General features: G+C 43.2%; 1 protein-coding gene across 2 annotated transcripts in view; it reads left to right on the top strand.

Annotated features, from left to right (window-relative positions):
- Positions 1 to 342: 342 nt before the first annotated feature.
- MCCC2 (methylcrotonyl-CoA carboxylase subunit 2) overlaps positions 343 to 13,933 on the top strand; it is a 54,624-nt gene continuing 41,033 nt past the window's right edge. For both annotated transcript variants that reach the window (XM_024578643.4, XM_024578642.4), the window contains exons 1-4: positions 343 to 625; positions 5,558 to 5,624; positions 8,719 to 8,803; positions 10,442 to 10,543. In XM_024578643.4, coding sequence (XP_024434411.1) covers positions 497 to 625; positions 5,558 to 5,624; positions 8,719 to 8,803; positions 10,442 to 10,543 — 383 coding nt within the window. In that variant the 5' untranslated portion in view covers positions 343 to 496. The remainder of the gene's footprint in view (positions 626 to 5,557; positions 5,625 to 8,718; positions 8,804 to 10,441; positions 10,544 to 13,933) is intronic.

The raw sequence follows: 13,933 nt of genomic DNA, 5'->3' as shown, positions 1-13,933 counted from the left end.
TAAAGCGTTTCCTTAGGGCAGCTTAATGTCCCTTCTGTTTCCAGCTCACAAAGAAAAATGAGCTTTTTCAAGCCTTGAAATGTCCTTTTCATTAGCAGAGGATAAGGAAAACACAATAGAAAATAAACAGTCCGAGTCCAACGAATTTAATGAGAGATCACTAAACTCAGCGCCTGCGGAAGCAGATGGCCACAAAAGGATAGCTCTGCCCCAGACTCGCAGGGCTCCTGGGATCGCGATAGGACATGGTCTCGCAGGGCCGCTCCTCTATCCCCTATTGGATGTCTGGGGGGCGTGGTGCGTAGGGCCTACCAATCGCAGGCGACGTGCTCAGGCACGTGCCAGGGCAGGTCTGAGACTCCGGGCAGTTTCAGGCTCTTTGGGGCTGCAAGAACTCGAGCTGAGCCGTGAGGCGAAGCGGGGAAGCGAAAGGAAACCGCGCCGGTTCCAGGCCCGCAGCTCTCTCGTGATCCTCTCTCGCTCTGTGCCCGCTGCCATGTGGGCCACCCTGAGGTTAGCCCCTTGGCGGTGCGCCCGCGCTGCTGCCCCAGGGCTGCGCGCCTATCACGGGGACTCGGTGGCCACGCTGGGCACGCAGCCGGACTGGAGCTCGGCCATCTACCAGGTAGGTTGGGTGATCGGCCTGGGAGCTCCCGGGCGGAGTCCGTGATTTCCTCTTCGACCCGTCCGCCAGTGCCGGGCCTGCGGAGCTAGGTGCTGGCTGGACTGGGAAGCAGGTGGACACACTTTAACAGCTGCTATTCTTTTCTCTTGAGCCCGAGACATGATTCTGGGACGCACTAAGAGGTCTTGAAGATTGGAAAAAAAAAAAAAATCCAAATCAGATACATTTTAGTTTACTTTGAGCATTGTCACTGTTTTTTGTATCTTTGAAATCACTGGTTCTCAAACCCTGGCTTAGCATTGTCAGTTGGGAGCTCGTCGAATATGTACAGCTGTTTTAAGCCTCACTCTGGACCTTTTGGGTGTCTGGGGTGGGGTCCTGGTGTTTACGTGGTTAATGAAGTTCTGGGGGGCGTGGCAGCAACCAGGTTTGGGAACCACTGGCCCAGGACGACCACCTTGGAAGTTGTGTTTCTCAGACTGTAGTTAAAATAGTTGGTCATGTTAATAGGAAATATCCTATCCCATAGTATCTTCGAATGGCTTTTCTTGGAACTGGGAGCTATTACAACGTCAGAGAAACAACTTGCAGCTTCTAAAATCACAGAGCTGGAAAATTTCAGTCTGTCCCATGGTTTCAAAGCTTATACAGGTAACATTTAAATTGTGTGGATGACTTTCAGAGAAGACACTTTAAAGAATTCGTGCCTTTGGGAAAACAAGGAAATTGAAAGAAAACCAGCCGGGTGAGACAAACAATATCCAATGAGAGGCTTCCCAAAGTCTTTAGGTTTCCTGGGGTCAGGAGAGAATGTTTAATTCAGAAACGTTAGGCACAGTTTTAGGTTTTTGGTACAGATATGTGGGGGTGGGATTATAATTTAGTGGGGAAGATGGACAAAAAAGGTAACTAGAATGCATTATGATAAGTGGTGTCTAAAGCTTGAAAAGGTGGTTACAAAAAGCTGCATATAGGAAAGAATGACTGTTGGATGTTGGTGGCTGGGGGAGAGCTGGCCAGGCTCAGAGTAGAGGACGAGAGGCCAGGCTGTAGAAACTCAGGGAGTTCCTAGAACCTGGGTACAAACTTGTGAAAATGTATAGTGAGTGTGAGGACTTGCAGTCACGGCTAGGGTGTGGAATTCAGGGGGCAGAGGAATGAAGTGAGGACTTGCGTGCAGAAGACACATTTAGATTCATTTCATAAGCTCTGTGCTAAGACATGGAAGTAGAGAAGTGACCTGATCCCATGGACACAGTGGAATCATCCGTGGCAGCATTGTGGAGGATGGGTTTCCTACCATTTTGAATATATGGTTTCCTACCAGTTTGAATATGCCTGCTTCCTGGCTGGTTTTCTCTTGGTTCCTGTAGGCCTTTGACTGTTTTTCCAGAGCTCCTTTAGGGTTATTTTAGCCAGTTTTTTGTTATTTTGTAATGTCTCTGTTGAAGAATGAGGGCCTGGAGCTTCCTGGGCTGCCACATTTTTGACATCAGGTCTGGGCCTATTTTCTTGACAGTGGCTGTTAGCTCTAGGGGTTAGGGAATGTGGGCTTGAGAATGTAACTTCTTTCTCTGTAAAATGTTTTAAGTGCCAGTCCAGTCTACACACCAGTAATTAGGATAGGGAAGAGCTGTGGTGTGGTGGAAACAGCACTGGTCTGTATTTCATGTATGTTAAAAACTAACAATGTATTTCCACAGGGGAGGAAAAAACCAGGAGGGAAATACACTCCAGTGTTAACAGTGGCCCTATCAGTGGGCAGAAGAGGCACTTACAGCGTGTTGGTTTAAGAGCAGGGCTCTGGAGCTAGTGATCCCTGGTTTAAATCCTAGCTATTCTACTTGTTGGCTGAGAGATTTGCGGATATATTCCTAGCCTCTTTGTTCCTCAGTGAGCTCAACTGTATAATAGCATTAATAATTGTGGGTATCTTGTAGGCTTTTCAGTACAGTTAGCGATTGCTTAGATCAATGCCTGGAATAAACCCTTTTCCTCCCCTCCTCAAGGTCATCTCATGGTACGTATTTAGCCAGCTTTTGTTTCAGTATTGCTATATAGCAAACAATCCCAAGATCTCAATGTCTAAAATAACAAGGTCCTTTTTTTTTGGTCTTGGGTCTGTGGGTTGGATGCAGCAGTTCTGGTCTAAGCAGTGCATGCGATTCAGGTCTGCTCTAATTGTTTCTTATTCCAGGGCCCTGACTGAAGGGGCAGTGGCCACTGCTCTTCTCGTAATGGAAGGCCAGTGCAGAAGAGGAGGGTGTGGAAGCACTTTGGCACTCTCAAGGCCTCTGCTTGCAGTTGGTACACTGTCACATTTGCCCACATTCCACTGAATAAAGCAAGTAACTATGGACAGACTCGTGGACTGTGGGTTGGGGAAGTATAATCTCACAGTGGACCTTGGCGAGGATGGAAGGGAAGGAAGAATTTTGAACAAGTAATGCAGTTTACTTCATGGTCTGAGATTGTTGCTTAAGCTCCAACTGTTATGTCGGAGTTCCAAAAGAACACCCTCATCTGCTTGTCCTCTTTCTAAGGAGCCTTTCTAGAAGTCATACTTTCTGCTTGTATTTATTTCATTGGTAAGAATTTAGTGACAGAGCCACACCTGTCTATGTAAGAAGGCCAGGATATGTTACTTTTCCAGCTGGGCTTGTTGTCACCTTGAGTCAAATTGGGATTCCATCGTCAAGGCTGAGGGGCAGCATGGCCGTGGGTACACACTGTCTGCTGCATGTGACAGAGAGCATGGGGCGTGCGGGGGTGTTCTTGCGTTGGATGTTAGAAGAGTTCATTTGGGTGCACTCGTATCTCCTGACACCTCCAGCTACAAGTGGTAAACTTTGATGCCAAAATCCCATAAAAAAGGGAACAAATGATAAAGCTGTGCTTTGGGCGGAGATGGTACCTAGGGCCCCAGCCCGCAATCCAGTTTCTCCCTGCCTAATTTTCGTAGTTGCTCGCGTTAGACCAGCATCACATACTGTCTGCTCTCAGTTCTCCCAGCACTGTGTGCTTCAGGAAGGCTTGGCAGTGATGGTTTTCTTTTTTTTAGTGGGAGTCTAGCTTAGCCTGGGGAAAGATTTCTTGCATAACCAGCTTTAGCTTTGATTGCTGCTCTTCTACATTGGGCAACATCACTGGCTGCAGTGACTGTACCCTGGGATTTATGCACACTTTGAATAGAGCCTTGCCTGTTTTCTCTGTACGTCTCTGAACTGTTCTGAGCTTTGGTGCCTGTGGTGTGCAAAGCTGGCAGGAGACTGGCAGGTAGGAGGCTGGAGGGAGGTGGGGGCGGGGAGAAAGGATAAAACACTGAAGGCACACCAGAATCCCACAAGCCTCTGGATGATGTACAAGGGAGGAATTTGCTAAAGAACACTGGGGATGCATTTAGCACGTGTTTGGTGTCTTGAAATGTTCTGTTTGTCCCATGGAAAAATCTGTGGGACAGACAGAGCATTTCAGGACAAAAGAGATGGTAGAACTTATATTTTTGAAACGACTTAAGGAATATATCAGCTAATCGTGGGTAGGTAGACCTCCCATGGGATCCTATTCAAATAAACTGTAAAAAACAAATATCTGACGGGACAATGTCTTCACTAATTGGATATTTGAGGATATTGACAGATTATCGAGACACAATAGTGGTCCTTATCTCTTGGAGATTTATAGATACAGATCAGATGTTATGTCTAGGATTTTCTTCAAATAATTCGGGTGGCAGCTATACAGGAAACAATTTTTGGCTATATATGGATAATTGTCAGAGTGCACTGGGTCCATTTCATTACACTAGACTTTTGCTTTTCTATGTGTTTGATAATTTCCACGAAAGAAAGTTAACAACAATGACAACAAACCACACCAGTGTTGCTGAACGTGTTAGTGAAACCCCCCTCTCTTTAATTTGCTACGGTGCAACCTGTCTGTGCCTTCCTTTTGTAGCGCTGTCGAGTGTGTCGCGATGACTGTATGCACTTGCCCGGGAATTAGCCAGTCAAAGTAGGATTGTTCCATGACCTCATGGGAGGGACTGTCAGAGCCGCTGAAAATAGGGGCTAATGGAGCTGTATCATAAAGACTGTAAATTCATCTAATTTTGAACAGCTGGATAGCTGCTTAGCCCTGTATCACATAAAGGGAATTAAATCACTAGATATGTTCATCACATTATGGAGAACAAAATGTTAGCAGGATAAACTGAATTTTCAAAAATAATTAGCTAATACTGTTTTAAAGTAATGTGCTGGTCCAACAAAACCTAAAAACAAGGGTGAAAAGTTAGTCCCTCTGCTCTTTTTCCACTTCTCACTATTTATATGTTCTCATATATTACTCTAGAAAAATTCTAAACATATGCAAACAGAGTTTTATTTCTTTTTACACATAAAATAGGATCCGCTTCTTCCCCTTGGCTCTGTTTCTAAGGGCCATTTGTCAGTTATCAAGTATTTCTGCATTGATTAGACTTTGCTCAGAATAGTTACAGACAGGACAGAAAAAAATAAGATGTCATTCTAATTCTTAAAAATTAAGGAACATGTGGCGTATAGTTCTTAAAATGGAAAAACGAACAGAGATCAATTAAGTTTAGTAGATGTTTAAGAAGGAAAGACATTGAAATGAGTAGGCGTGGCCAGAATGATGTTGGCTTTGAGATGGAACACGCCGTAGGCTTTAAAAGGGGGTACGGTTTGGACAGATGGATCGGAGTGGGATGGTGGTCGTGAAGAGCTTGAGCGAAGCTACGGGCGGGAGTTAATCTTCCCATACAGTGGAACGGCCTAGCATGGGAACTCTGTGGACCTGGCGGCCCAGTGTGGAGGCCACGTGAGGTTGGCACGTGACATTTTTCTTAACCCATATTTTGGCAAGGAAGGTGATTGCTTTCTGATATTACTCTCTTTGTTTCTGTTTTAGGAAAACTACGAACAGATGAAAGCACTAGTAAATCAACTCCATGAACGAGCTCAGAAAATAAGACTAGGTAAACACTCCTTTATTTTTCAGTTGTTAACCTAAAAATAAAAGGCCAAAGTAAGAGGCAACAAGCATTTATTTGAGATCCAAAAGAATAGCTATTCTGGAAGCACCGATTCAGCTCAAAACCCATTGTTCCAGTTAGGACGTGACAACCGGGGTACTTGTGAGAAAGTTAAAGGGAATAATGACATGAATAGGAAATGGAGGAATTTTTATGGGTGTTCATAAGCTAAGGAAGGAACTTCTACAGGTAAGCTAACGTAGTGATGGTAAGTCTAAAGAATGTCTCATTTTCAGTCCCGTAGTCGTGCCTGCTTTCCTGATAGCTTTGCAAATAGTTGTTCGGAACACGGTGCTGCTTTAGGCCCAGCACACAGGTAATCTTGCCCAGTTTTAAGATGCCAAAGGTTAGAGGGATAAGATATGCACAGCAGTTTGTCTGAGATGGCAGCTCTGACTCCATTTTGAAGTGGCTCCATTTATACTATTTTTCACACTTTTGATTAAGATGTCGCTTTATAGTTACTGGCTTTAGGAAAAACTAGTAGCATTAAGCTTTTGACTTTTCAAGACTGTGAATGCAGATATTTTTTTTCCTATTACTTTGTTAGTTTTTCTGCTCATATAACCACTGTTCAGGGAAAAGCAGAAATTCAAATTCATCAGTTGTTGAACTGTTGCTTCTTAAAGATTTTTATTTCAGTTACAGCATCACACTGTGAAGGCAGAGGCTGAGAGCTGTGTTGTGATCGCCCCCTGGTGACGGCAAAAGAAACACGCTATAAATTGTAAAGTGCCTCCTAGTTTCAGGGATCTTAAATGTAAACAAAATGTATGTCTTAGAAGTGATGCAATGTGGTAAATGAGAGAGGAGGAAACAGGCTTTTCTGGCTCACATTATGTGGGAAAGAGGTAATTAACAGAATATTTAAGAATAATCCTTGGAAAACTGACATGCTGTTTCATGATATCTGTGGTCCATATATCCAAGGCCAGTTTAAACGCCAGAGGAGCTTAATTCTGTGATCTGAGAATCTGTGTCAGGAGAGCCCTCTTTCTGTTTTTCTTAGTGAAACCAGAATTCACTGGCTGTTCCAAGGTGCAGAATTAAGAAAGAATGATGTGATAAGTACTAAAACATTTTTCCCTGCTCTTTGTCATCCCATCCGCCCCTGCCTTCCCTTCCCCTGCTAACCTCTTAGGGTGCCCTTAAGTCACCTGACTCTCCAAAGACCCTCACCAAGCCCTGGCTTTCCTTGCTGTACTTCAGATTCATTTTTCTTTTACTATTTATTTTTAAACAGCTTTATTAAAGGTATAACTTACATACAATGAACCACAAAATTTAAAGAGTACAGTTTGAGTTTTGACATGTATACATTATGAAACCATCACCACACTCAGCATAGTGAACATGTTCCTCCCAGAAGTTTCTTCTGCCCCTTGGTATCCCCTCCCCACACCCATCACTCCCTGCCCCCACCCTCCACTCCCTCCCCTATCTCTACGCCCACCCCAGTAGGGAACTCTGAGTTCCCTTTGGTTGGGAGAAAGGAGGAAAGTGATTTGACTTAAGTACATTATCTTGTAACTAAATCTTTCCCACTCAGAATTATTTTCATTTTAAAAGAGTGGATGTGTGATACTACTTTCTTTGTAACCTTAAGACAGATTTAATCTTAAAAATATGATATCCATCTCTTCAGAAAAAAAAAAAATCCTTCTACATACAGGAAAGAGTCCTGGTTTGAAAAATAAGGCTATACTTGGAAGCTTGTTTGAAATAGATATGAACTTTTTTCTCCCCTAAAGAAACAAAGAAATAGCTTTCTTAAATAGCTGAACATTTCATTACAAAAAAGTATACTAAGATGAAATTCTTGGGAAACAGTGGAAATAAGTACCTTAAAGTACAATTTGATCCTTCCCATCCATTGCCTTGGTTTGCTGAAAGCGTATTACTGATATCCCCAGAACACGGGGCCCAGCAGACCCTCTGGCCGGGTGAGGCTTGGTGCGCCTCTCACCTCAAGCAGCCTTAGCAGACTCTTCAATAATTTTTGTTTTCTTTGTGTAGAACAACATCAGAAAACAGCAAAGACAATCTCTGAGTCAAGATAACTAACGAAAGGGGACTTTGTCATTGCTGTGTAAGGAAGGCGTGCGACTCTGTCCTATTTGGAGGCAGCCTAAAACGTCTTGGCGCCGTCAGATAAGTTTCTCTGTGCTAGCACGGAGGTCATTTCTAAAACAGTGCTTTTCACCTGGTATAGGTGAAGGTAGAGTATTTCAAATTTCATGTGGCACAGTGCTCGGTATTTGTAGTAGGCATTTCATAAGTGTGGTGGAGTTGAGGCAGTGTTTGCTGTGCATGAGCTGCAGAGAAAATGCTGTCATTTCTTTAAGTATTTACTAGTGAATTAAGAAAATGTGTAATATGCTGCGAAATCAGAGATAGATTGATTTTAGTTTATATTTAATTTTTACTTTTAAATGAAAAAATTTCAATTACAGTTGACGTCCAACATTACATATATTAGATTCAGGTGTACAGCATAGTGTTTAGGCGTTTATATAACTTAGGAGGTGATTCCCCAAAAATACCTAGTACCCATCTGAGGCCCTACATAGTTATAGTTAATAATACTGTAATAGGGATAGACTGACTTTTTTAAAGGCCTATTATTTACTTCAGAAAACTGGCAGTTTGTTCAGTGAATGATCTGAAAAATTAGCCTTTTCTCACAGGATATGTTGAACTTTTAAAAGCTCTATGTTTAAAAAAAAAAAAAAAAAAAAAAAAAAAAAAGCCCTGACCAGGTAGCTTGGTTGGCACATTGTCCTGATAATGCCAAAGTTGTAGGTTCAGTCTCTGGTCAGGGCACATACAAGCATCAACCCGTGAAAGCATAAATAAGTGGAACAACGAATCTATGGTTATCTCTCTCTCTCCCCCCCCTCGCTCACCCCTCTCTCTTTTAAATCAATAAAATAAAATTCAAATGAAAAGCTCTAAAGGTGGACTAAGTGTTACGTGTTTTTCTGGCATTAAGTTAAATGGAGACCTTCAAACTAACCTAATCCTGTTTTTGTCACAGGAGGCAGCGAGAAAGCCAGAGAACGCCACACATCGAGAGGAAAACTGTTACCCAGAGAAAGAGTCGATGGTCTGTTGGACCCAGGGTTGGTATATACCCCAGTGCTAATTCAGGTTCTCTGTTCCGTGGGACTTTCTTAGACAGCTTTATAAAGAAATGATTTTAAATTCTGGTTCTTATCTTTTGGTTCAACAACAAATGTTTATTGAGAGGCAGTTATGTGTCAGGCACTGTTTTAGGTGCTAGTGATACATCAGTGAATAAAGTAGACAGAGGTCCTTGCCCACCAGGAGTTTACTTTGCAGCAGAGGAGACTGAAAATAAATGGCAAACATCATGTACTTTATAGTATGTTGGAAGGTGGTAACTGTCACAGGGGGGAGGAAAGGTAGACTAGAGTAAGGGAAAAGGAGATTAAGGTCAAGTTGCAGTTTTAAAGAAGGTGTTTAGGGTAGGTGACAGCCGAGCAAAGATTTGAAGGAGTGAAGAGAGACAACCCTGTAAATAGCTGGGGAGAGTGTTGCAGGCAGAGGAAATGGCTGGTGCAAAGGCCCTGAGGTGGGAATGTGCCAGGTGTGCTGTTACGCTCACGGAGCCAGGAGGCCAGGTGGTTGGGGTAGAGGATATAAAAGGGAGAGCAGTAGAAATGGGATCAAATTCTGTAAAATCTTGTAGGCTAGGATAAGAATGTTGGCCCTTATCCTGAAAGAAATGGGAAGCTTTTATGGGGTTTTCAACAGGAGACTACGATGATCTATTTGGCTGGTTTTGGAAAGAGTTACTCTGCCGGCTGTGTTGTGAGTGGCTGTGGGCAGCAAGGGTAGGAGCACTGAGACCAGCTAGAGGGCTCTTGCAGTGACTCAGGAGAGACGTGAGGGTGGCTGGACTAGGGTGGCAGAGGCGGAGATGATGAGAATGTCTGCTTCTGGGTGTGTTGTCAAGACAGAGTTAAGCCAACAGCATTTCCTGAAGGACTGGATTAGGGGCATGAGGTGGGGTGGAGAGGAGGAAACAAGACTCCAGAAGTGGTTTCTGTGACATGCACGCACTACCCAACTAGAGACAAACCGTGCTAACACCTAGTATATATCCTTCTAGACCGTTTTCATTGATAGGTGTGTTAGGCACAACTTTTTAAAGGAAAAATGGAGTCATACTAAATTTGGGTTTTCTAACCCCCCTTTTTTTTCTCACTTACTGTATCTTGATCATTTAAGTAAGTAACAGCTAGAATAAAACAGTGCTGAAAAGCCTGATCCCAGATTGCGTATTAAAACCCAGCTCTGTCGCTTACTGGTGACTCAGACAAGTGACATCTCTCTAGTTTCAGTCCTCATCAGTCAGTGGGGATTATAGTAGGACCACACCCGAGGAGGTGGTTCTTAGGAGTGATTGCGTTAGGTTTCTCCAAGTCCTAGAAGAGAGCCTGGCACATAGTACTGGTAAGCGCTACCTAAGTTTTAGGTGCTGTGCTCTTTCTATATTAATAAGCACATTTGTAAGCATCTTTTAAAATAGGTACCTATTGTTCCATATAAATCCCAAATATATTCACACAAGATTTTTGTTTTAGATATTCTTTTTGTAGATTATTATATACAATACGCATAGTTGAAACATTGGGCCATTAAAGAAAAAAAATATTTTCTTTTTCCATGTGTAACTGTTTAAAGATGCTTTAAAAAATAACATTAATTTAAGCAGCATCCTTTCTTCCTCTTAGGTCTCCATTTCTGGAATTATCCCAGTTTGCAGGTTACCAGGTATATGGTAATGAGGAGGTCCCCGCAGGTGGCATCATTACAGGCATTGGGAGAGTGTGTGGGTGAGTATTCTACTTAACACTCAACGTGGAGGGTCGGGAAGAGTGACAAGGCACAGGCGTCCGGCACTCTTTGCCTTGCGTATTGGCATACAAGTGTTTCACTATTGATATTTCTTAGGACTAAGGCTTCTTATGCAGGCATGTATTAGTTTCATTTGTGGAGCTTTAGAGACAAAAATTGAAGGGAAAAAAACCCTAGCAAAGATCCTGAGGGATCCAACCCAGACCTTTCTGCTTAATCAGAATCTCCTGGTGTGGACATGGCTTGTGCGGTTTTTCGTGCTTGCCAGGTAGTCGCTTCACGTTTAGGGTGAGAACCACTGCCTCAGAGGAGCAGCCATCCAAGTGTGGTCCCAGGTAACAGCAGCATCACCTGGGAACTATGTTAGAAATGCAGATTATCAAGTTTCCCAAGAGGTACTAAATCAAATTCTGGGCTGGGGCCCTACAGTCTGTTCTCAGATGCTAATATTTGAGAACACTGTGAACTTAGTGTTAGGCTGCTAGGTGTTAGATGTATTTGTATATATTTATGTATGATGCCACATTTTCTTCAAAGTTACCATGCCAGGGACTGCGATAAACACTTCCTACTGATTAGTTGTCAGTCTTTACCACAGCTCCTTGAGAATGGGTATTATTATTGTTACAGCTGTTCCGAGATAAGGAAATGGGGTTTAGAATGTTAAATAACTTGCCCAAGATCAAGCCACTGGCAAAGCTCAGCGTTGACCTCAGACAGTGGGATCTGAGCCTGATACAAGTACATCTGATTCAGACCCTGGTTATTTGTCTGTGTTCCTCTACCTGGCCAGAGCTCTGTGCCTTCAGGGGAGGTGCAGCTATAGCCATTTGCCATTATTGCAGGGCTGGCCGCAGGCATTCCTGGTTTCTGTTCCATAAGCACAGCAGCTGTAGTAGCAGGAGAGCTCCTAAGGCGAAAGGCCTGGGCCCGGAGCCCACCGCTGAGTCTCAGTGTGGACTCTGAGTGTAAAGGCCTGGTTCTTGTGCCCACCTTTGAAGATGGGCTTTGGGGTCAGTCCCACTTGAACCACATGGATTAAAATAGAAGCGAGCCAGTTTCTGAAAGAAAGTTTAGTTCTGTTCTCAAAATAAGAGATGCTGTGTAGGCAAACCAGTAGAAGTACAATATAATATTTTGGGGAACTGATTTTATTTCTCATTATGTAACATGTCTGTGACTTTTTAATAAATAGTAAAAGTGGCCATGTCTCTTGTCCAAGGTCACGTATCTAGCAAGTGGCAGAGCCAGAATTCAGCCTAGCCCTGTCGGACCTCACAGCCTGCCTGTGTGCATTACCAGAGATTCGGAAGCTTTTCCTGTGCAGCGTGCGCAGGGTGGGCAAGCTTGGGAATGTGCTCTGGAGGCGTGGGGTCGTGGCCCAGCCACCTGTCCTAAGCCGAAATTCCCTTGGAAGTCTAGTTTGTTTAATGTTAGTATCATTAAAAATTTGCATTCTACTGTCTAAAATGTTGATTGTAGTGGAAAAAGGCTTTCTGTGTATGACCCGTCAACGTAAGAAACGTCCAGACCTGTAGAGAATTTTTGAGAGTTTATTTGAGCCAAACTGGCGATACATGCCGGGGAGCAAGATCTCAGATGCTCCACAGAACAGCAGTTTTGCAGCTTCTTTTATGCATTTGAAATTAAGGAGGGAACTAAGGAAGAGTACTTGGAGGGGGGCAAAAGCAAGGTGGGGATTGGATTACAGGATAGGGAACCAGATTATGTGCTGTCTTCAGGATAGTTACAGTTTATTTCAAAGGTAGATGCACAGAAACAATGGACGGCGCTTCCTTAAGGCAAAGATAAACCTTTCACTAGCAAGTTATAGGCCTGGGTGGTGACTCCGCACCATGACCTGCCCACGTAGGAATTTATGATCAGATCACCCTGTGAGGTTATTTCCCGCTGAACCCCCTTTTTTCACCCACAGACCTAGTGAATAAAACAGATGCGCAAAGGAGTGGAGCCCTGTTACGTTGTGATGCACACTGCTGGCCACATACCCTAACAGGAGAAGCATAGTGCTGCTGAGGCTGCGTGCTCATTCCTGTTCCCTGCTTTCAACAGGGATTCAGTGCGTGTCTTTTTTAGAACTAGGGAGTATGAAGTGAGGCAGCAAAGTGATCATAAATATAAAGACGATTACAGTTTGTGAAGAACCCACACACTGTCCTCTCAGGTTTCGAGAGGAACCCCCGATCTTCAGGTGTCCTGGCAGTGTTGAGCAGTTGCCTTAGCCCGCCGTCTGGAGTCTCCCCACTGTCTTGTGTGTTACTTGGGGCTGAGGTGCCCGACAGCCTGGTTTGGTGGACAGGGTGCCGTTGCTGACTCAGTACAGGGTGCATGTTTAATACACTGTCTTAAAGATTGCATCTGTTTCTTTAAGCAAGATGAATGTTATACTTTTTTTAGTTTTATAGAAAAGCATATGTCAGTAATGCTGAAGAACTTTTGAAAACATGAAAACTAAGTAATCTTGATGGGTCAGTTTTTATTTTTGCAAATTGCTTTCCTCAAAGGACACTTGAAGGTTAATTATGAGGGATTTCCTCACCCATGAGACTTGGATTTTGGAGGGGGGCATTATTATTATTGCTATCTCTTTAGGACCCTTTCATTCAAATAACCATTATGAAATGTGGCTTAGGTGGTTAGTTTTTCACTACTAAGGTAGGACTGATGACTCTTGTTAAAAGTGATCATTTTCTACATCCAAGACTACTGTATCCAGCAAAGCTATCATTCAGAATGCAAGGGCAGAGAAAGTGCTTCCCACATAAGGTCAAGTTAAAGGAGTTCATCATTACCAAGCCCTTATTATATGAAATGTTGAAGAGACTTATCTAAGAAAAAGAAGAATATCAAAACTGTGAACAGTAAAATGACAACCAACTCACAACTATCAACAACTGAACCTAAAAAATAAAAACAGAAACAAACTAGGCAAACAACTAGAATAGGAACAGAATCACAGAAATGGAGATCATATGGAGGGTTATCAGTGGGGAGGGGGAGAGGGGAGAATGGGGGAAAATGTACAGGGAATAAGAAGCATAATTGGTAGGTACAAAATAGACAGGGAGAGGTAAGAATAGTATGGGAAATGGAGAAGCCAAAGAATTTATATGTATGACCCATGGACATGAACTAAGGGGGGTGGGGGACATGGGTGGTTGGGGGTGCAGGACGCAGGGGAATAAAGGGGAGAAAAAAGAATGGGATAACTAATAGCATAATCAGTAAAATATACTTTAAAAAAGTGATCATTTTCTATTTTATAAATGAGTATGTGGACAGTGATTAAAGCTTGCTTTTATATCTGAAGATTGCCTACTAACACCTCTCATTGGTCTTGTGTGCTG

This window comes from Desmodus rotundus, chromosome 1, assembly GCF_022682495.2.
Source record: "Desmodus rotundus isolate HL8 chromosome 1, HLdesRot8A.1, whole genome shotgun sequence".
NCBI classification, from domain to species: domain Eukaryota; kingdom Metazoa; phylum Chordata; class Mammalia; order Chiroptera; family Phyllostomidae; genus Desmodus; species Desmodus rotundus.
The sequence above is the reverse complement of the archived record's forward strand: the minus strand, read 5'-3'. Positions and strand labels throughout refer to the sequence as shown.